The sequence below is a fragment of the Gigantopelta aegis genome, chromosome 4 (assembly GCF_016097555.1).
Source record: "Gigantopelta aegis isolate Gae_Host chromosome 4, Gae_host_genome, whole genome shotgun sequence".
Lineage (NCBI taxonomy): Eukaryota > Metazoa > Mollusca > Gastropoda > Neomphalida > Peltospiridae > Gigantopelta > Gigantopelta aegis.
The window spans coordinates 5,977,848-5,998,332 of NC_054702.1; the positions used below are offsets into that span (position 1 = coordinate 5,977,848).

Below are 20,485 nucleotides of genomic sequence, written 5' to 3' on the forward strand. Positions count from 1 at the left end.
TAGTAGCCTATGTACTATTCGGAGCTGTTAACCTGTGACAATTCTTAGGTGTGAGAAAATTAGAAATCAGGGTCCAGGGACTGCAGGCTCTCGGTCGGGTTCAGGGCGAAGTTTTTTTGTTGTTTGTTTAAGTCCAAAATGGAAATCTCTTAAAAAAAAAAAAAAAAAAAAAAAAAAATGTCGAGCGAGTGCAAGTTTGACTAATTACCAATTTTTTTTATTCCCATAGGCTAGCCGATGATTAATAAATCAATATGCTCTAGAGATGTTAAACAAAACATTGTTACATTCTTCTTTGAACTCACAAATGAATGTGTCGCACAATCCAAACTTGTTATAGCGCAATGGATAAGGGACCGTCTCAAAATTTCTTCCTAAACGAATAACCCTCTAATAATTTTCACCCCCCCCCCCCCCCCCCCCACACACACACACTCCAAATGAATTTAGTCAGTGGAAAAAAGGTGTTGCATTTTTTTTGTTCAAAGGAGTTCTGCGCAAATTGAGAGTGACGCCATGTGTGAAACGTGTCGCTGTAACGAGGAGTGTTATGCTGCGTTTGGATGTGCTTGGAAAGAGGACATTTCCGACTTGTCAAACCATGAACATACTGTTGTAGTTAATAAAATTCTTCGTTAACTCAGTTACTGTGGTTTCGAATTTCACTTTATAAATAATTAAATAAAATTAAAAATTAAAATTAAAAAACCCCGAACTTTTCGACACTTCCATTTTTGAATTTTTATCCGCATGGGTGTTTTACACCCCCACCCCCTTTCGCGGCTTTTTCGTTTTGGGAGAAGTGATGAAATTTTGAGACGGTCCCTAACACACACAAAACGGTTTAATGACCTTTGAGAACGTCCCTGCCTATGGCATATGCATGATATGGTATGGATCGTCGACATCGAACCGGATGTGAATTGAATAATTGAACGTGGTTGTTAACATCAGATTTTAAAATCTGTTTATTAATTACTTCTGCAGTGATAATTGAAGATATTGAGGTGTGTATGTACCGTTAGATGTATTCATTTTTCTTTATTTTCAAGTAAATAGCCAGTCAATAATCGGCCGGGTTAAAACAGTGGAAGGTAGTTTCATTTGATTTCCACAACAGTATTTAGAGCACTGCAATATAATAGACGGAAATCTAGTACACTAGTTTATAATTTTAAAACTTTTGGCATAACCTAAAATTAATACAAACAAATAATACCCACCCATCCCCTGTTATGTAACAGTTATATATTTTTTAATTATAATAATATACATGTACTAGTATATTGTCGATTAGTTCATCAAGATAAACGTATCCGGCACGATATTTATTATTGTAATATGTTTATTGCTGTGTCGTAACAAATGTCAAAATGTTAAAAAAACGGACCGTATATGTTTACCTTGGTGCACTAATTGACGATTATAATATGATCATATAATTCATTATAAAATATGACATTAATTTGATACAATCAATCAATCAATCATTTATTTCCATATATGAATTATACAGACATGAACAATAATATCAACAGCAAGAAAAGAAAAACAAGACATGTTACAATGGTTACAATATCCTAGCACAATTATAATTTATATACAAGTTAGTGTTTAACAAGTGACAATGTCATTAGGTAGAAAGTCTAACAACTGAAAGTAGAAGACGTCTTTGTTCAAACATCTCATAGCAATACTGCCCTATGATTGGGACAATATGTGCTGAGCAGAGAAGTAGAAAGAATAGTTTCTCAGTATCTGTTAATTGAGTAAATGTTGGGTTTAGTTGGTGTAGTTTGTTATATAGTATATGTTTGCGTTTTGTAAGGCCTTGACATTTTATTAAAAGGTGTAATTCATCTTCAACACAAGAGTTGTAGATTTTGCATATCCATTTGTGTTGTTCAATATAATATGCAGCATAATGCTTGTTCATATGGCCAATTTCAGATGTGTCTGTTATTCTTCATCAAGGACAGCGATCCTCCGGTAGATGGCTACCGACTCGTTCTCGTCAATAACAGGGACGAATTTTGGGAAAGACAAACAGAGTTGGCTTCGTTTGGAGGAAAAGACAAACGTGTTGTCTGCGGTGAGTATACTCGGTCCGCTCGGAACATTTCGGGAAAGTTCGGTCGTAATCGGCTTTGTGTTTTAGTTATGGCATGTGCGATTTTACCGGTATACCGATATATTATGATTTAAAATAGGGGTGTAATTGTAACAGAAAAAAAAGTCAACCTCCACTGAGGGGATTCGAACCATAGACTTTCAGCGCTCAACCAACTGAGCTAATAAAGAAATATTGTGCTCAGTTGGTTGAGCGCTGAAAACTCGCTACATTTTTTCATTAGTAGCAAGGGTCTTTTATATGCACCATCCCATAGACAGGATAGCACATACCACGGCCAGTCGTGTACGAAATATCCAAATGGGCTTTAAAAAAGAGGTGTGATGGGGGCTTCGCCAGTGGATACAAGAATTTTCAAACTGCCCATCTCTAGAGGTTATTCCTTCTTTCAGGGCGAGACTGCATGCAGGGTCGCGAGGGCGGCACGTGGGTGGGCATGTCACGAGAAGGTCGACTCGGAGTCTTGTTGAACATTCTTGGACAACTGGACCCGGATAAAAAGCCAAGAGGTACTATATGCAGAATGTATTTGGTTTTGTGTGGGGTGGGGTTTTTTTTAGGTTATTGAACGTAATTTTTCATTTAAACTTGTTATGTGCTTTTTGTATGAGCTCATAATGTTGTCAAAATAAAAATTCCGTTTGTGAATCATGTGATGCATACTTCAAGAAGTAGACATAATATGAGTTATCGTGGTTTAAGTTTAATATCTACAATTATAACGAATTCTCATCTTTATAAACCTATGAACCTAGAGGAGTTCATGAGATCCTGTGTATCCTCCCCCCCCCCCCCCCCCCCATGAAAACCACAATATTTGTTTTCCTTTTGTTTTCCCATCTTATATACATATATGAAACAAAATAACCTTTAAAACAGATCAAAACATTCATCCAAAAAACCTTCTTTCCCCCTTAATTGTAAACTGAGTTTGTTTTATAGCATATATTATATACCAAGGTAAAAATATTCGGTTTGCGCGTACATTTCAAAGTTTAAGCCGCTCATATTCAAGGGCGGATACAAGGGAGGAAATCAGAGGTAAAACAACATTGAAGTTTCTTTTTTAACTGAAGTGACCTATTTAGAGAGTTGGTCCACAGGGGCGTAGCGTGATCTGGACCTGGGGTGGGGGTGGGGGGGGGGGGGGGGGGGGGGGGGGGTTCGAATATGAACCAAGTGGACCTTTTTCTATTTTGTTTTTGCACCACCCGAAACTCCATGTTTATAAACCTGTATGTTTTAGTACTGAAAGCGGACCATTTACTTCAGCGGGGTGTGTGTGTGTGTGTGTGTGTCGTCCGACCCCCCCCCCCCCCCCCAGCCTACGCCCCTGGTCCATGTGTCCGTTTGACTTGATCTATCCTTGACATTTGAACCACTGACAAGGCATAAAGGAATGTAATCACACGTCACTGGCTATATAACTTATAAGTAAGGAACAACTTACAAGTGGAGTTTTTTCTTGTTTTTTCAGGTCGTCTCGTAACAAATTTCGTGTCCGGTAATCAGTCAATAGAGGAATATTTCAGCGAGATCTCACACGACGCCAATCAGTACAACGGCTTTAACCTCGTCCTCGTGGATGTTGGGTACATCAAATATATGTACTCTGTGTCGTATATTACAGGCACTTGGGCATGGGGAGGGTTTCAGGTGTCAAAACATTTATTATACATACATAAATTGTTATTATTACACTGTCAATTCTGCCCGATACTTACAAGAATAATTAAAATGTTTACCCAGATATTCATATTTTCGGCATTTCCGAGTCAGCTGCCGTATAAGACGGGTTCTAACCCTTCATGTCTTGAAAGCATAAGTAATATACAACATGGCACAAACGTTATACACAGAACATATTGGTACTTCACAATTCATATATTCATAATTGTGTTGCCCCACGCCCCTATAACAAGCCATGCGTCCACCACCCCACCCACATCCTACACCCACGGGCCACTTTTTAAAAATAAAAAAGCTATTATATTCCTCGTATTTCTACTCCATCTGCTGTAGGGAATACAAATGTAGTAACTCTTTATTTCAGAAAGGTCGCAACAACGACTCGACTGTTTTCTAACGCTCTGGGTTATAACGGAACTCACATCAACCAGCTGGAAGATGGAGGTACACACTTCATTTATAACGCCGCTAGTTCTAGTTTTACCCTGTACGGGGTATATACTTGGAACATTCGTGTTCACGTATCGTTCTGCAGGGGAAAATGCAGGAATTTTGTTTGAAAAAAGGACATCTACAGTACACTAACTAGATTTGGACGTACACAGCAGTAACAGGTCCTTTGTTTCAAATTGAATAGTCTTAAGCCCCAAACACTTGCACATATTTTAGTATCAAACTTTTCAAAGATGCCCTAGTTAAGAAATTCTAAGTTCGAACACTGTACTGGGAAATATAGATATACACCAGAAAAAAACACACGATCATATTTAATATACTATTATAGCAGCTTAAAATTCTTTCAAAACGACTTTTACTTCGAGTTTTATCAAAAGTGGAAACGTACACATCTTTGTGTCTTCAAGTCAGATAATCCTCTGCCTGCAGTAGGTCACACGCTAAGCGTCTCAGCTTTTAAACAATGCAGTTATGATGAATAATATTGTGAATTATGCATACAATTGTATGTTTTGCATTTCAGAAGTACATGGGGTTGGTAATGCCATGTTTGAAAAACCGTGGAAGAAAATTTGCTATGGAAGAGAAAAGTTTCAAAAGATTTGCCAAAACTACGCCAAAGTGGACAGCAAGGAACTGCTCATCAAGTCATTACAGGAGATGATGACAGACAGAACAAAGTAAGCTGGTGCAGATGGTTATTATATAACGTGACATAGCGTAGAGCACAGAACTGAACAAAGTTAAAGTTTGTTTTGTTTAACGGCACCACTAGAGCACATTGATTTATTAATCATCAGCTCTTGGATGTCAAACAGCTGGCAATTCTGACATGTAGTTTTAAAGAGAAAACCCTCTACCTTTTTCCATTAGTAGCAAGTGATCTTTTCTATGTACCATCCCACAGACAGGATATCACATATCAGAGTTTTTGTTATACCAGTCGTGATGCAGTGGCTGGAACGAAAAGTAGCTCAACGCATAGGCGTACGGGCTCCCATTTTTGTAGAGGTTGAGGGTGGGGAGCAGGCTCTTTTTCCCCCCGAATTAAACGAAAATGCCCGAATCTGGATAACAACATTAATTCATAATAGCATTACACCAAACAGCTATATAGGGTTGCAAATGAATCATTGCGCATTTTGACATGGATAACAACTAATTTTGAGGGTAGAATGATGAAAATACATAGTACAAATGTCTCAGATTAGCACATTTTGCTCGAATATCTCTATAATGTTTGCCCGAATTTGAGGTTTTGCTCCAGCACTTATGGGGCACCCCGCCCCCCCCCCCCCCCCCCCCCCCCCCCACCAAACACATACATCTGCTGTCATGTCTCGTACACTTATGGCCCAATGGGCTCACCGATATATATTAGACCACATAATAAAATAACATAATACAATTAGTAAAAAGTAAGCATATCGAAAGTGGAAACTTCGTAATGCAATTAACAACACTTATAACACTTACAACACAATCCCAATATTAACAATAAAAGGTAATAATGAGAAAATAGCCAGCTGCATAAAGTGATATATATATATATATATATATATATATATATATATATATATATATATATATATTTATATATATATATATATAAATGTGATGGTGAGTTTGTTCTGTAATGTGATTGGTTAATTTTATGGTTATTTGGGCATTAAAAATAGACAATAACACTTGAAAATCTAATGGCGTCATTAGAAAGTGTGACGTGCCAAGTTAACGGTTCAGTTAGATTGTAGCCTGGTATTTCTTGGAAAAAAAACTCAAGACATTCGGTTGTGAACATAACCATGTGGCGTTTTTAAATTTGCAGGTGTTATTGTCTATTTGATGCCCGCAAATGCGGGCGTCAAATAGACAATATGGCATTCGCAGGCATCAAGTTGACAATATCATCGCATTTGCGGGCGTCAAATGAACAATAATATCCGCAAATCTAAAATCTCCATATTTAGTCCAGCAGATATGTGACAAAATTGTGCCATTTATGATAAAAGCATGCAACTTTGCATGATGCTAGGACATACCCTAGAGACAAAAATTAGATATAAGGACATTGCACATTTGTCCTCTGGGAGCCATGGCGGCCATTTTTCAAAATGGCCGCTATGACTAACGCAAGATCCAATGCGAGTGTCTGAATTTACCATATTTTGTGTCCTTTTTAGAACTAATTACACTGATTTATACATATGTCCATTGTACATGATGTAGAGGTGATATTTTATACAAATTTCAGGGACAGTTCCAGAATATAAGCTAAACGACGTTTTGTTTTTTCCCCTCATACATACGTGTGCAATCATTCATGGTCAGTGTGTCCACCAAACTGGTAGAGAGCAGTGCACTTAAGTACAGCCGCCAGTAGTAGGGGTGTATAGTAGGTGGTTACAAGTGCCTCTTAACAATGCTGACCGGCCTCGATGGCGTCGTGGTTAGGCCATCGGTCTACAGGCTAGTAGGGTAGGTGTAAACCACTTGCACCGACCAGTGATCCATAACTGGTTCAACAAAGGCCATGGTTAGTGCTATCCTGCCTGTGGGAAGCGCAAATAAAATATCCCTTGCTGCTAATCGGAAAGAGTAGCCCATGTAGTGGCGACAGTGGGTTTCCTCTCAAGATCTGTGTGATCCTTAACGATATGTCTGACGCCATATAACCGTAAATAAAATGTGTTGAGTGCGTCGTTAAATAAAACATTTCTTTCTTTCTATCTTAACAATGCCAGAAGTAACTACTGAACACTCCCCGAAGAGGTCACACTAGGCCAACAGCTAAAAGCTGATGAGGAATGGCAACCTTGAAACACTCAGAGTGCGCTCCACATCCTTTCCTACAACCATATCTAATGAGTTCTCTACATGCATTGGTAGCCCTAGGCAAGGTTGTCCAAATTGGTTACCAGTTGCTTGTGTTACCTTGATGCCATCCTTATTCATTTGGTGGTGGGAGTTCTGGTGCACAAACTAGCATCTGACCCCAACAGCGTGTTGGCTGGTACATTGTCCTTTTCACATACTGTAGAAGGGTTGCCTTTGTAGGAGGTATTTGATCGAGTACTCTTTTTGAGAGGATCGAAAATCGCAGGTGGCGCTTGGTGTTGTTGTTAAAGCACCAACAACTAGTGTGACTTCATTTGCTACTTTCCAGATGGCCCAACTTCCATCCTTGCCCTTACTACCGAATGAAGACAGTAAAGCCATAGAACATGGGCAATGAAAGGCACCTGTCTGAACCCAAGACATAAGATATCTCATGGACAGCCAGGTATCGAAAATGTCCAGTACCAAAATCCACCCAGAGTTCAGAGATATTGAACAGTTGCTATGGCGCCAAGACGCCAGTGTGTTCTTCATTGACAGCATCAGCTACATGAAGCAATATTCGTGTGTCTGCCTCCTCTTGGGTACATCGGGCTATACTGATGACATCTCTTGGCTGTTTGCATAGGACATTTTGAAGATGTGTGCCAGGGCTAGAGCTGGGTGTGCAGGACGTTTCACCAAGTTATGTATAAAACTTCAAACATAGTAGAAACTGAGATATTTTCAAAAATAATATCAATTATTACATGAGAATAAGTTCGCCATATTAAAATAAAATTAGCCATGTGTCCAAATGACCTGACACTCTGTTTCCAACAGAACTGATTTCTTGGTAAGGTAGGAAAACAGTTCAGTCTTACTAATCCATGCCAAGTTCCAGGAATTTTACTCAATGGCTCCATGTGCCTTTCCCTCGCATGTTTCAAGTGCTTGAATTCAGACTAGTAAACATCCCAGATGACATCATTCCTTATAGCCTATTGTAATTGTGATACCAGATATGTGAGGAAGATCTGACTTGCATATTCATGGTTTCAACATATTATTTACAGCTTCACCATCAAGGATGCCTACCTCAACAGGAGGTCTGTTAATATTGCATTCTTATGTAATAAGCTCTCTAGGCAGTACACAAGGGGTCAGACTCAGTTTCCCTATATGTGGCAGTGATGATGGCCAGGCTTGATTCTCATGCTAAAACAACTCATCCAAGTTGCCAACCTTTACCTGACAAGCAACGTCAAGTCGGGGAAACTGAGCAGACATTTGCTATTGTACTTTGGATTTATTTCGAACTGGAGGATGTTTGAAGAGCGGCAGAAATTCTCGATTGGTTCTTGGATGGACTTTGTCTCTAAAACATGCTGTTCTTTCACAAATATTCCATACTGATCCTGTCCTAACGTCTCAAATCTGCGCATGGTATAAACAATAGCATGGTCTGCAATGTATCGGCCGTCTATTTTCTGTAGATTATCACAACTTTCACAAAATGGATCCCTTCTATGGTATTTGTCAGTGACTTGACATCTCAAAGAAATGATTTCTGTGTTTGTTTGGTCTGTTCATGATGTACCGAATTTGCTGCCTTCTTCTGACTCATCTCCATGGATGACTCAAACTATTAGTCGAGTTATCTCTGGTCCACATACCATCCAGCACCTAAGAGCTGTCGGATTCTCTGTCAGGCTTATAGCTCCATCATCACCTTTCACAGCAGCGTTATGTTGGGTCTAATCAATGGTAATAGCAAGGAAAAGTCTTCTTAACCATCAACCTGCCTTCTAAAATTCGGAATATAAAAGATGACATTCTTTAAGTGTTACCAAATCTATCAAATGGACTGGAATCCATCTGGCATAATTTGTGTGATGTAAGGGGACAATGTTGGTCAATGTATCAATGTACAAAAGAAACTTTGTCATCTGGATTGCTCGAACAAAGATCAAGACTTTCACTTCCAGCTGAAGAACCATGAACCAAAACTAAAACTGGGAACTTGCTTTAGCTCTGATACTTCACCACTCTGATTGACATCAGATGCTTGTCTTCTACAAGTCTGCGGCTGCACCATGTGTATGCCTTTTGTAGGAGTATGTGCAGGCTACAATTTGTGACTTGATGAGCTTTATGAGTGTGTGCTACATTTGTAGCTTTTAAGAAAGAATCTGCTATAACTGCAGAGGCAACTCCAGCCACTACAAGGGCATCTGTCCAACCACTGCCATCAAATAGATCCCTTACCACCTTAAGGGCTGTCATATCAATATGAAGAGCACCAAAGACCACAATAAAATTGTCTTCATAGTGACTTGCTGGCCGGGACCACGAATTCGTTTATCAGTGGCATACAAAGGTTGATCCAGGGTACTTATTGCCACCTAATCAGGATTTATGATGTATGCATGGAAAAATTGTAAGAAAGGTTAGGTTTTTTGTTTAACGACACCACTAGAGGGCATTGATAGGCTATTGGATGTAGAACATTTGGTAATTCTGTTAAATAGTCATTGAGAGGACACCTGTTACATTTTTCAGTTAGTAGCAAATGATCTTTTTAATATACAAGTCGTGGCGCACTGGCTGGAACGAGAAATAGACCAATGGACTCACCGACAGGTATTAATTCGGAAACATTGTAAGAAGGTGCAAAATTACGACACAGTCATGACTCTTTTTTATTAGTACTATACGTCCTGTACTACTTATAAAACAACAAATCATATATATTGTGAATGAAAGCAATTAAAAAATAATAATTTGTTCTCTATTTGAGTTCGGTGACACTATAAATTCATAATTAAAATTCAGAAATGATTAATTAAGGAACAAATAATATAGTAAATGGGGAGAAACGCTACCCTTTCCCATAGACAATTCTCTCTCATTTCAGGATATGCTCTGGGATGTTTAACAAACTACACCTCTATATGTGGAATGGACATACCTATAAATCAGTTTAATATGAACCTTGTAAATACTTGCACTATAATTATATAAGCTATTTATTGGCAAAGAACATATAGACACAATAGTTTCTTAATTAGTATAATTCCGTTTGGCTCATACTCTAGATTTGTCCTTGGAATCAGCACCCCTACATGATGTGAAAAGGCATATCTATAAATCAACGTAATTAATTGTGTAAAGAACAAAAAGTAAGCTAAATTCAAACCCCTGCATCATGTTGTGTTGTGACCATGACGGCCATTTTGAAAAATGGCCACCATGGCAATTACAGGAAAAATCTGCAATGTCCCTATATCTAGAAATAACTATTTTGGTATGTTCTTACTTCATGCCAAGTTTCATGCTTTTATCATCAAAGGCACAGTTCTTCTATAATTTTCACCAATCTGCTGCACTAATTATGGTTATCTCCTAATTGATAGACTTGTACATCTGTTGCAGACATTTACCTGATGCCGTGCTAAAGGAGGCATGCGCAAAAGCTGGCTATAACGATACTGTCACCGAAGAGCGATCGCAGATCTGTGTGTGGTCTCCTAGTTTCAAATACGGAACAAGGTTCAAGTTCAAGTTCTTTATTTGCTTTGAGTTTTACAACTCATCAGCTGAATACATAACATAAATAATACAACATAGTTATACAAAATACACACGTGCAAAACAATGGTGGGTGTGGTTTATATATAATCATGGACAAATGAAGTGATATCAGTTACATTTATTACATTAACTATTATCCTGCATAACCGATCTCTAATTGTATTCGCTTGCACTAAATATTTGCCTAGGTTATTCAATTCCTTATTGTTACCGGTGGTTAATAACTGTATAAAACGATACACACTTGGCCTCTTATAATAATAAATTTTTATATATTTACAACGCAAATCTTTGTATTGTGGGCAATCTATTATAAAGTGATATTCATCTTCTATGGCATTAGCGTTAAACAGAGTACATATTCTTTCTGATCGTTCAATGTTTCGATACCTGCCAGATTCTACATTTAATTTATGAGCGCATATTTTAATCTTACATATTTCTTTTATATATCGCGTTTCCATTGGCAATCTTAAATACGTTTGTAATCTAAATTCATTTAATAAATGTTGATATAAAAGTCCTCTAAACTAATTATTTCTTGAAAGTTTGGGGTCTACCCCCTCCCCACCCAGCTTCGACGGCCCCACCCCCACCGATTTGGCTACACCAGCGTGCGTGAATATGTGCAATACGAAACGTAAAGATATTTCAATATTTTGTACGTTTGTGTTCGGGTGCGTGTACTTGATTGTGTGGGGGTTTTTTCTGTATTAGTGTAGACATTTTACCACGCTGCGGGTGAATACATGCGCGCATGTGTCTAATGTGGAACAGGGTAATGTTCACCGTTTATTTCATTTGTATAGACATTATGACCTATGTGTATACGTGTGCGCAGAGGCATACAGGCGCCCATTTTTGTAGGGGGGGGGGGGGGGGGATTTACCCCGAATCTGGATAACAATATTTATTCATGTTAGGCAAGCATTTCTGCCAAACGACTATATAGGGTTGCAAACGAATCACTGCATTTTTACATGGATTACAACATTTTGCGGGTAGAATGGTGGAATACATGGTGAAAGGTTTTCAGGCAATCTCATTTTACCCCAATGTATTTATCGTTTTTGCTCGAATTTGAATGTTTGCTACCCTTCTCCCCCACCATCCGCCCCTGTCTCGTACGCTTATGTGTGTGCGTGCGTGTGCAGAACATAAAACTGCGGTATAGTGCAGATTGTATATCAGTGACGTTTTATTTATTTATTTATTTATTTATTTATTGTAGGACGACTACTGTGATACTGGTGGACAGAGATGGACATTGTGACTTCATTGAAAAGACTATTGTTACCCCAGTCTGTGTGGAAGACCCTAAGTTCACAACCACCGCTCTGAACTTCAAATTGATCAACTGATCACGCATGTACTGACTGAATAGTAAATATCTCATAAGAATAAATATGTCTCTTCGTCTGTGTTATTGTGTATGTGTTACAACTGCATGTATACTGTTTAAAACTACATTCCCTGGAATATTTTTATTATTTAAGCATATAGAACAGAAAATCCAATTATGTTTGGTGCATATATGACGCCGCACTCCGCATTGGTTTCACTACGCTGGCTTATCCAGGTCAAAAACAAAGCCATGATTTTGAAAGTGGAACACCTTCGCAATTTTTGAACAAATTTAACTGTCTTGATTGAGGGGTCGTCTCATATCTCCAAAACATTTATATCCATAGAGGTATAGTACAACACCTTTCCAGGGATCGGTGAGTGGGGGATTTGCCTTGCAATTTTGACAGTGGCCAGCTGTTGGCATACGCGTTACATGTAAGTGGGTGTTACTAATTACGTAACGCTCTAGGGGTAGAGGAAGAGGGTACTGTGTTCGATTTACGTAACATTTTTCAAGACTATATGTTATTTTTATTCATTACTTAGACCTAAAAAGATGTTTTCTGGAAATGCGCGGTCAGTCTAGGATCGATCCCCATCGGCGGGTATACAAAAATACCATGTCCTGTCTGTAGAATGGTACATATAAACAATCCCTTGCTAAAAAAAAATGTAGCAGGTTTCCAAGGCGCGTGTGCAGGGATTTCAGAGGGGTTCGGGTTATAGACTGTGTTAAGCGAAGTTTATATGGGGTCATGCTCCCCCAAAAAATACATTTCAAATTTTTTTAAGCTTGGGCAAGTAAGGGTTTCGACCTCCAATACCCTCCCCCTGCACATGCACCCGATTCCTCTCTAAGATTATATGTCAAAATTACCAAATGTTAGACATCAAGCAGATGGAAGGAAGTATAGGATATGTTTTATTTAATGACACGCCTCAACACATTTTATTTACGGTTGTATGGAGTCGGATGATTATTAAATCAATATGCTTTATCTTTGATGTCCTTAACCCCCCCCCCCCCCCCAACTTTACCCTTTCCAAACGAAATAATAATTATTTGAATTTGTCGATTTTAACACGTAACATTAAAGGGACACGCCCTAGTTGTTAACCATTACGCCGTTGTTTTTCGCTATTAAACCCATTTTTTCACAAATAAAATTGCACTTTACTTACCGTTTATTATTTAGAATATACATTTCCATTCACCTGAAGTGTTTTTTGGTAATCCTGGTAATCCTGGTGTTTGTAATACCACAAAATGCATTTTTCGTATTTCATAAAATGCCACGGGCCTCTGAGAAAAAAACGTTGAGCAGACATGGTCTAATCTATTTTTAGAGGGGATATTCCCATTTCAATGTCACAGACGTTGGTATACCACGTGACCGTTATCGTTTTGGTTCGGTTTGTTTTCTCGTGCACGGTTCGCGCAATCAACATCCGATTTGTTGTCGTTTGCTTGTTGTTCATTTGTGAGATTTTTCTTCACAGTTCGTGAACATTTTCAGTAACAATAAAGTTCAGACAAGTAAGTATCTCAATACAAAACGTTACAAACCCTTAAAACCAATAATTTTGCTAAGTCTTACGATATCTGGAGAGGGGATACAACCAGAACAGAACAGTTGGAACATGTCCAGGAGAGGTGAAAGGAACGCACCCCAAGTCTGTGCGCACTCTGTGAAATTTGTCGTGACGTAGGCATTGTTGTGCTTCGAGCTACATCTACCGGTGACATCAGAATACTAACTTTCAAAATTATTTCAAGCAATTGGGACATGGGAATTCCCATGGTATTTATCGCTATAAAACCTGCTTTTTCACTCCATTTGATAAAAACGTGATCTAAGTGTGTTACAGGTTTGTAGATTAACCAAATTATAATTTATTTTCGCTGGATGGAACTAGGGCGTGCGGCTTTAAGAAGTGAAAACGTTCATTGTCTACTTTAGTATATTTTATTTTTAAAATATATTATATATACATGATTAATGTGTTACTAGTATACAAACTAAACTTTGAAAGTTCTACTAACACTTGATAAAATATCAATTCTGAAATAGGAAGGTACGACTGTCGATAATACGTTGTCAAGATCAAACCGGTTTTATCTAAAGACTCTAGTGCCGTATCCTCAACCGAACGTTCTTCGTACAGCGCAAGATTTCTCTTTTAATTTTTTGAGACGAACCCTACAATTTGAAATCGGCAAACGCACGTGTTAACTGAAACTGACAACAGGCTGTCGTTGGTGCTTTGCCGAGCTATGGCGGCACAGGCGACGAATCAAGCGTATACGTTTGACGATATCCGTTCATAGCGAACACACACGACTTTTTTTAAAAGTGCATTTGAGCTTGTATTTCACATTTGTACATGATGTTATAATATGGTAACCAGAGAATGTAACTTTAATGTTTTATTGAATTCATTCAACATCCACTTCTGATTATATATATAAAGTTTTAACGTACTAAATTGTTCTTTTAGGAGATGTCAAAAATGAAGATGAAGCCTTTTGAAATAGTGATTACTGAAATTATTTTAAATGTTAGTGAACTTTTTAATAAGGACAATTGTGTAAGTGGTATAACGTTTCATACAATATTACTTCAGTCCAGCACCCCCATATTGACAGGCCTGATTGGTTTAGTCTGAGATTGACATTAACGATCATGACTACAACTGAGCATTAAGATTATAATGGTAACTGACCATGTTGTTGTTTAACGAGACAACCCAAACTACAAATCATTGGCTGTTAGAGCTAATTTAGAGGCCCATTCTAGTAATTATTAGTCAAATAGTAAGGAAAACTGCACACTCAGAATCTCCACAGTAATGGTGGGGAAGAATTTGTTCTCAACTAACTGGACTCGGACGTCGCCAGATTAAAACTAGTTTGCTTATTCAACCAACATAAATTAATAGTTCGCCATAAATAACAACACAGAATGTCTTACTTCTGTTTAATTGGTGATTGATGCAGCAGTGGATAGCTTGTGAATACGTTGCAATATTTGTTAAAACCTTCGAATCCAAAACACCCCCATCTCCTACCTGTCCCACCCTCGCTCCATGCGAATCATTTAATGGCTACTTGCGTGGCTGTATGATTATATAAAAAACAAATTGATGGGTTAGCAAGAGGAATGGTGGGATTTAAAATACAAACTGAAAAACACCGGTTATCTCCCTTTTGCTTTTGCCCTATGGCGGATTATGGCAGAGTTGGGTAGCAACAGATCAAGTGTCATCTGTGATGATGAGAACGATTTACTTAAAATTGAAGCAGAGGGGGCCGTAAGAGAAATATCATTCGCAGTAAAACATGTGGAGATATCCAAATCTTTGCCTTCGTCACAGAATGTTGTGTTTCTGAACTTGAAAACCAAAGAAGATGAATCTATCTGTGTTGAGTTGAGCGTCAAAGGATTCCGTGTAAGTCACCAAGTGATTAGGCTACCAGGAGATCATTGATTGGATGATTACAAGAAAAAAAATGATCGTAGAATGAGCAGTGTTCGGATAGGGAACTTTGGTTTCATGTAGAGTTTGTGCCTTACTAGCCCGAGTACTCTGACTGTAAGAGAGCTAGACGGACATTTGGACATAAACACGCTCTCATTACAGTCAGAGACCAACCTATGTCTTTTTTTGGCAATTCCTGACTACCAAACGGTAGGCAACGAGTCCCGCTCTAATACCACAACAATCCTATGTTTGACGTCAAATACCTTTACATCACTCATTTTCGAGTTAAGTGATACAAAAAAATCCACATATTAATCACTAATACACTTACTACAGAAAGAAACCCGACAGCACCCACATTCAGCTACGCTTCGTGACACTCCGTCGCAGCAATTGCAAAGCTCGGCGATCTATTTCGAGACGTAGACCACGTGATCGGGTACACTGGGCGATTCCGCCTTGTGCAGCAGTTACAGGGGCCGTCTCATATCAAGCGAAGTTACAACATGGAAGAGTTGGCTAATGCCGTTTTGGATGAATTTGGATTTCATTACGTCATTAAACCAAAACAATTAGACATTATTGATTCCATTTTGAATTTGAAGGATACATTTGGGGTGTTATCGACAGGATACGGCAAAAGTATGTGCTACGTACTGCCTCCTCTTATGAGACGACCCCTGTAACTGCTGCACAAGGCGGAATTGCCCAATCTCGAAATAGATTGCCGAGCTTTGTAATTGTTGCGACGGAGTGTCACGAAGCGTAGCTGAATGTGGGTGCTGTCGGGTTTCTTTCTGTAGTATGTGTATTAGTGATTAATATGTGGATTTTTTTGTATCACTTAACTCGAAAATGATTGATGTAAAGGTATTTGACGTCAAACATAGGATTGTTGTGGTATTAGAGCGGGACTCGTTGCCTACCGTTTGGTAGTCAGGAATTGCCAAAAAAAGACATAGGTTGGTCTCTGACTGTAATGAGAGCGTGTTTATGTCCAAATGTCCGTCTAGCTCTCTTGCAGTCAGAGTACTCGGGCTAGTGCCTTACTAGCATAGGCCTACATGTTGGTTTAAAATGATGAGTCGTTGGTGATTTAGTGTGAACTCCAACATGATGAAACTAAAGTTTGCTATTTTTTAACAACATCACATCAGCTATTGGATGTCATTAATTCATTTTGGATATAATTTCTGCCCCCCCCCAAACAATATTTGTTAGAATTAGGGTTAGTTATATACAATACCTTTTTAAACATTTTGTTCAATAATACTATTAATAGCAACATAATGTTTATATTTCGTAACTTTGTATCACTACGTTTTGCCTATGAAAAATGAGACATTTTGACTATTCTGTGTAAAATGTCCTCCACAAGCAGGGCTCGAAACGGCCTGTGGCCAGGTCGCCAAATGCGACCAAAGTCCCATTTGGGCGACTTAAATATTTAAAAAATAATGGAGTTAGTCGCCCAAATAATATTATTTGGGCGATCTTTTCTCTGTAATATATGAGCCACTATTAATAATTGTATGGCATTTTGGTTCGCAAAACTGAACGTATATCGGCTTACCGTAATTTGCCAACATTCATTTATATTAATTATAAACATTAATGTTGTAGACCGAATGCAGTTAGGTGTAATTTTTATAAAACAAAGACATTCGGATCCAGTTCATAACCATTCAGAAAATCTCGGGTAGAACATTCCCGAATGCTGTCTTAGTTTTTGTCATCTACTTCATGGTGTTCTGAGTTCTGTTTTTTAAAAATCTTGTTTTAATTGGGGGTTTTGATTGGCCAGTCAATTTGGTGCCTATTGAATTGACTAAAAATATGATTACAAGTAAAATCACAATCATGATGTCATCCGCCGGATGGAATTTTCTTAAACACACATCAAGAACCAAAGGGAAAAAGCAAGCATACCAAGGAAGTTTACTTTGTTTTCAGTTCTGTCTAGCGCAAATGAAGGTAGGTTATGTTAGGATAAGGAGAACTTTACCCCACTTGGTTTGTATCTATTTCTTACAAATACTTATACTATCAAACACTGAACACGTGAACAACACTTCGCTAACATGTGAACAATTATGTAGCCCAGTTGGTTGTACATTATGTTTTTGTATTATATGTGAGCTACCCCTGGGAGACGAGTCACGCCATACAATTTTGTGTTAACGATGTAAAATTTTTTTTATTAAGTTCAGACATTTTGTAAAATTGTACTAAAGAAGTAAATAATTTGCTCAAGTCGTGTTTTCTTTTAATTTTTAATTTCAATACTATGTATGTTGGTATCTTTGCTATGTAGAAAGGGCTCTTCAAATCAATATTATTTTTATTGAAGCACATTTCAAATGCTTACTTAAATATTTGGCTTAAAACCTGAAATATGAATATTTCATGTTTGGGCTACCTAAAGCAAGTTTGGGCCACTGAAAATGAAATTTTGGTAGCCCAGATATTTGTTTTTGGGCCACCATATTTTTTGACGAGTTTCTAGCCCTGCACAAGGGTGCTTTTGGTAGAAATATAGCACAGAAGACACAATGAGGCATTATGTGACTAAAGGTTTGTTTTATTCCATAGAAGCTTGGTTCATTATGTCAAAATACACCCTATGAGATATATAAGTATTAAAATGCAGTCTCACTTGTTGATCCACTGTGTGGCCGAGTGGTTACAGTGCTCGGCTACAGTATCTGCACCTATAACAGCTTGCTCTGAATGTGTACGTTAAACCATATGACCTGACCTAATGAAAAAAGTTTGTGGGTTTCCTTTCTTAGACATTTCAAAATGACCAAATGTTTGACATCCAATAGCTGATAATTAATATATCAGTGTGCTCATTAAACAGAACAAACTTTTTGAAACTGTAATAAATATAACAATTTTTTTATTATATCTGTATTTATGAAGGAACATTACATGTATTTTCACACTTTGTTATATATATAAAAAAAAAAAAAATTCATAACTTTATCTTATATAAATTGGATATTCAGTTTTTAATGCTAATAGAATATGCCATATACCAATAAATGTGTACATACATTTACCTGAAGTAAAAAAAAACACAAAGACTTTTGCATTTAATACTATAAAATATTTTCAGATTATTGGTAAAATATTTGATCACATTGATGAGAGCAAAGCATCACCATTCTATGAGACGATCTATGCCCTTTTGGACAACTGCAGTCCAGGTTACAGGAATACGTTTGGTGAAACTCTTTTCTCAAGACTTCAGCAACTGCAGTCCGAGGACCAAGGGGAGACAACTTCCAAAGACAGTTCAGATTCCTGAATCAATGGTTTTCTTTATGTTGACTTGGTTATTGGCTCTATAATTGCCAAAACGTTCAGTCAGCTTCTCTGTGTTGCATGATGGTAGTGTTATAATCACACAGTGGCCAAAGTCTGTTTAATTTTAACATTTTATGTATTGCATTGTGGATCCTGCAGGTCAGTTATTTAAAATAGATTACCAGTAGAAACAAATTGCTAATAAATGGGGATCACTTGTGAAGTTTATCATTCCCCTGTTTCCAGGTGGTTCCCTGGAATACTACAAACCGGCCTCGGTAGTGTCGTGGTTAAGTCATCGAACATACGGCTGGTGGGTACAGGTTCGCAACCCAGTACCGCCTCCCACCCAGAGCGACTCAATGGGTAGGTGTAAGACCACTACACCCTCTTCTCTCTCTCATTGACAACTAATGACTAACCCACTGTCCTGGACAGACAGCCCAGATAGCTGAGGTGTGTGCCCAGGACAGTGTACTTGAACCTTAAGTGGATATAAGCACAGAAATAAGTTGAAATGAAATGAAAAATACTACAAAGCTGCCCATCACTAGCCAAATACATAATGTGACATAAAAGGGCATATGTATGAAAATAATTATCTTTACATGTACATGTAGCATAGTTATAACAGGGAACATTTTGCTTTCAAACTTTTGATTAGCGACATTTTGGTCAACTGAAGGTTCATTAGCTGTTTAATGTTTTAAAATTGTTCAGCGATCTCTGAAATTTACGTAGCGAATCTCGACACAATACTGAACAAAATGTTCCCTGTATAAATAAATCATACTTAAGTTCAAAGTGAAGAAAATGATCATAGTAGTTAGATTGTTACATTTAATGTAATGCATGATACAAATATAAATTATTTGCGATCTTTATCAGTTTGTCAGGCCAGTTATCTAAAATATTTAATGAAAATAGGCCAGGTAGTTCAATCAGTTCAGTTTTATTTATTTTAAAACTGGAAATATGAATATTACATTTAAAGTGCTTATTCAGAGAAAACAGCTTACGTGTGTAACCCAATGCTAGTCAGTGGTGGACTGTCGTAGAACGTAAAACGACAGCACCTGTGTATACATGCAACTGATCACACTGAAAGAGCTTATTTCTAGTCCTATTACCATTATAATTATTCACAATGTTTTTTTTTTATATAATTATTTACAAAGTTGTTTTACATAATTATTTATTTGATTTTAAGTGAATTCGATTTCAAGTGAACTAATTATACATTTGATTTTAAGTGAATTCGATTTCAAGTGAACTAATTATATATTTGATTTCAAGTGAACTAATTATTTATTTGATTTTAAATGAATTCGATTTCAGGTGAACTAATTATATATTTCATTTCAAGTGAACTAGACCCATTTTTTTTATAAAATCCACAAGCCATGGGATCGGTGATTTTAAAAATGTACTAGTCATGATTAAAAGTTCACTAGCCCTACTTTATACTAATAGTAATAATCAGATATGTCACCTAAAGAGGGAGATAGAGCTTAAAAATACTTAGACAGGGAACAGGGAAACTCTTTTTACGTGCCCCTATCCACAAGGGTTCAGGCACGCCCACCCCGGATTCAGCCTCTGACTACGCCAGTGACCGACTCCGGGGCGGGAGGGTATACTTAGACTGGGGATGGA

General features: G+C 37.7%; 2 protein-coding genes across 3 annotated transcripts; both read left to right on the forward strand.

The window, feature by feature from the left end:
- Positions 1-855: 855 nt before the first annotated feature.
- LOC121372069 (transport and Golgi organization protein 2 homolog) lies at positions 856-12,106 on the forward strand. 2 transcript variants are annotated; one of them, XM_041498326.1, is made up of 8 exons: positions 856-1,007; positions 1,951-2,092; positions 2,524-2,640; positions 3,609-3,723; positions 4,185-4,264; positions 4,800-4,956; positions 10,529-10,645; positions 11,919-12,106. In XM_041498326.1, the coding sequence occupies exons 2-8, from the start codon at positions 1,951-1,953 to the stop codon at positions 12,046-12,048; spliced, it is 858 nt and encodes a 285-aa protein (XP_041354260.1). In that variant the 5' UTR covers positions 856-1,007; the 3' UTR covers positions 12,049-12,106. The 2 variants fall into 2 exon arrangements, with proteins under 2 accessions (XP_041354260.1, XP_041354262.1); XM_041498328.1 differs by lacking the exon at positions 10,529-10,645.
- Positions 12,107-15,253: 3,147 nt separating this feature from the next.
- On the forward strand, positions 15,254-20,283 carry LOC121372076 (GSK3B-interacting protein-like). Its single transcript, XM_041498338.1, has 2 exons — positions 15,254-15,484; positions 18,639-20,283. Exons 1-2 carry the CDS (start codon positions 15,266-15,268, stop codon positions 18,828-18,830), a joined length of 411 nt encoding a protein of 136 aa, XP_041354272.1. The 5' UTR covers positions 15,254-15,265; the 3' UTR covers positions 18,831-20,283.
- Positions 20,284-20,485: the final 202 nt, after the last annotated feature.

Bases quoted from the DNA above. Each gene is read 5' to 3' on its own strand.
- LOC121372069 (XM_041498326.1), top strand. From the start codon at position 1,951: ATGTGTCTGTTATTCTTCATCAAGGACAGCGATCCTCCGGTAGATGGC. The intron at 4,957-10,528 runs GTAAGCTGGTGC...CATCTGTTGCAG, and splicing joins ATGATGACAGACAGAACAAA to ACATTTACCTGATGCCGTGC. The intron at 10,646-11,918 runs GTTCAAGTTCAA...TATTTATTGTAG, and splicing joins AGTTTCAAATACGGAACAAG to GACGACTACTGTGATACTGG.
- LOC121372076 (XM_041498338.1), top strand. From the start codon at position 15,266: ATGGCAGAGTTGGGTAGCAACAGATCAAGTGTCATCTGTGATGATGAG. The intron at 15,485-18,638 runs GTAAGTCACCAA...AAATATTTTCAG, and splicing joins TGAGCGTCAAAGGATTCCGT to ATTATTGGTAAAATATTTGA.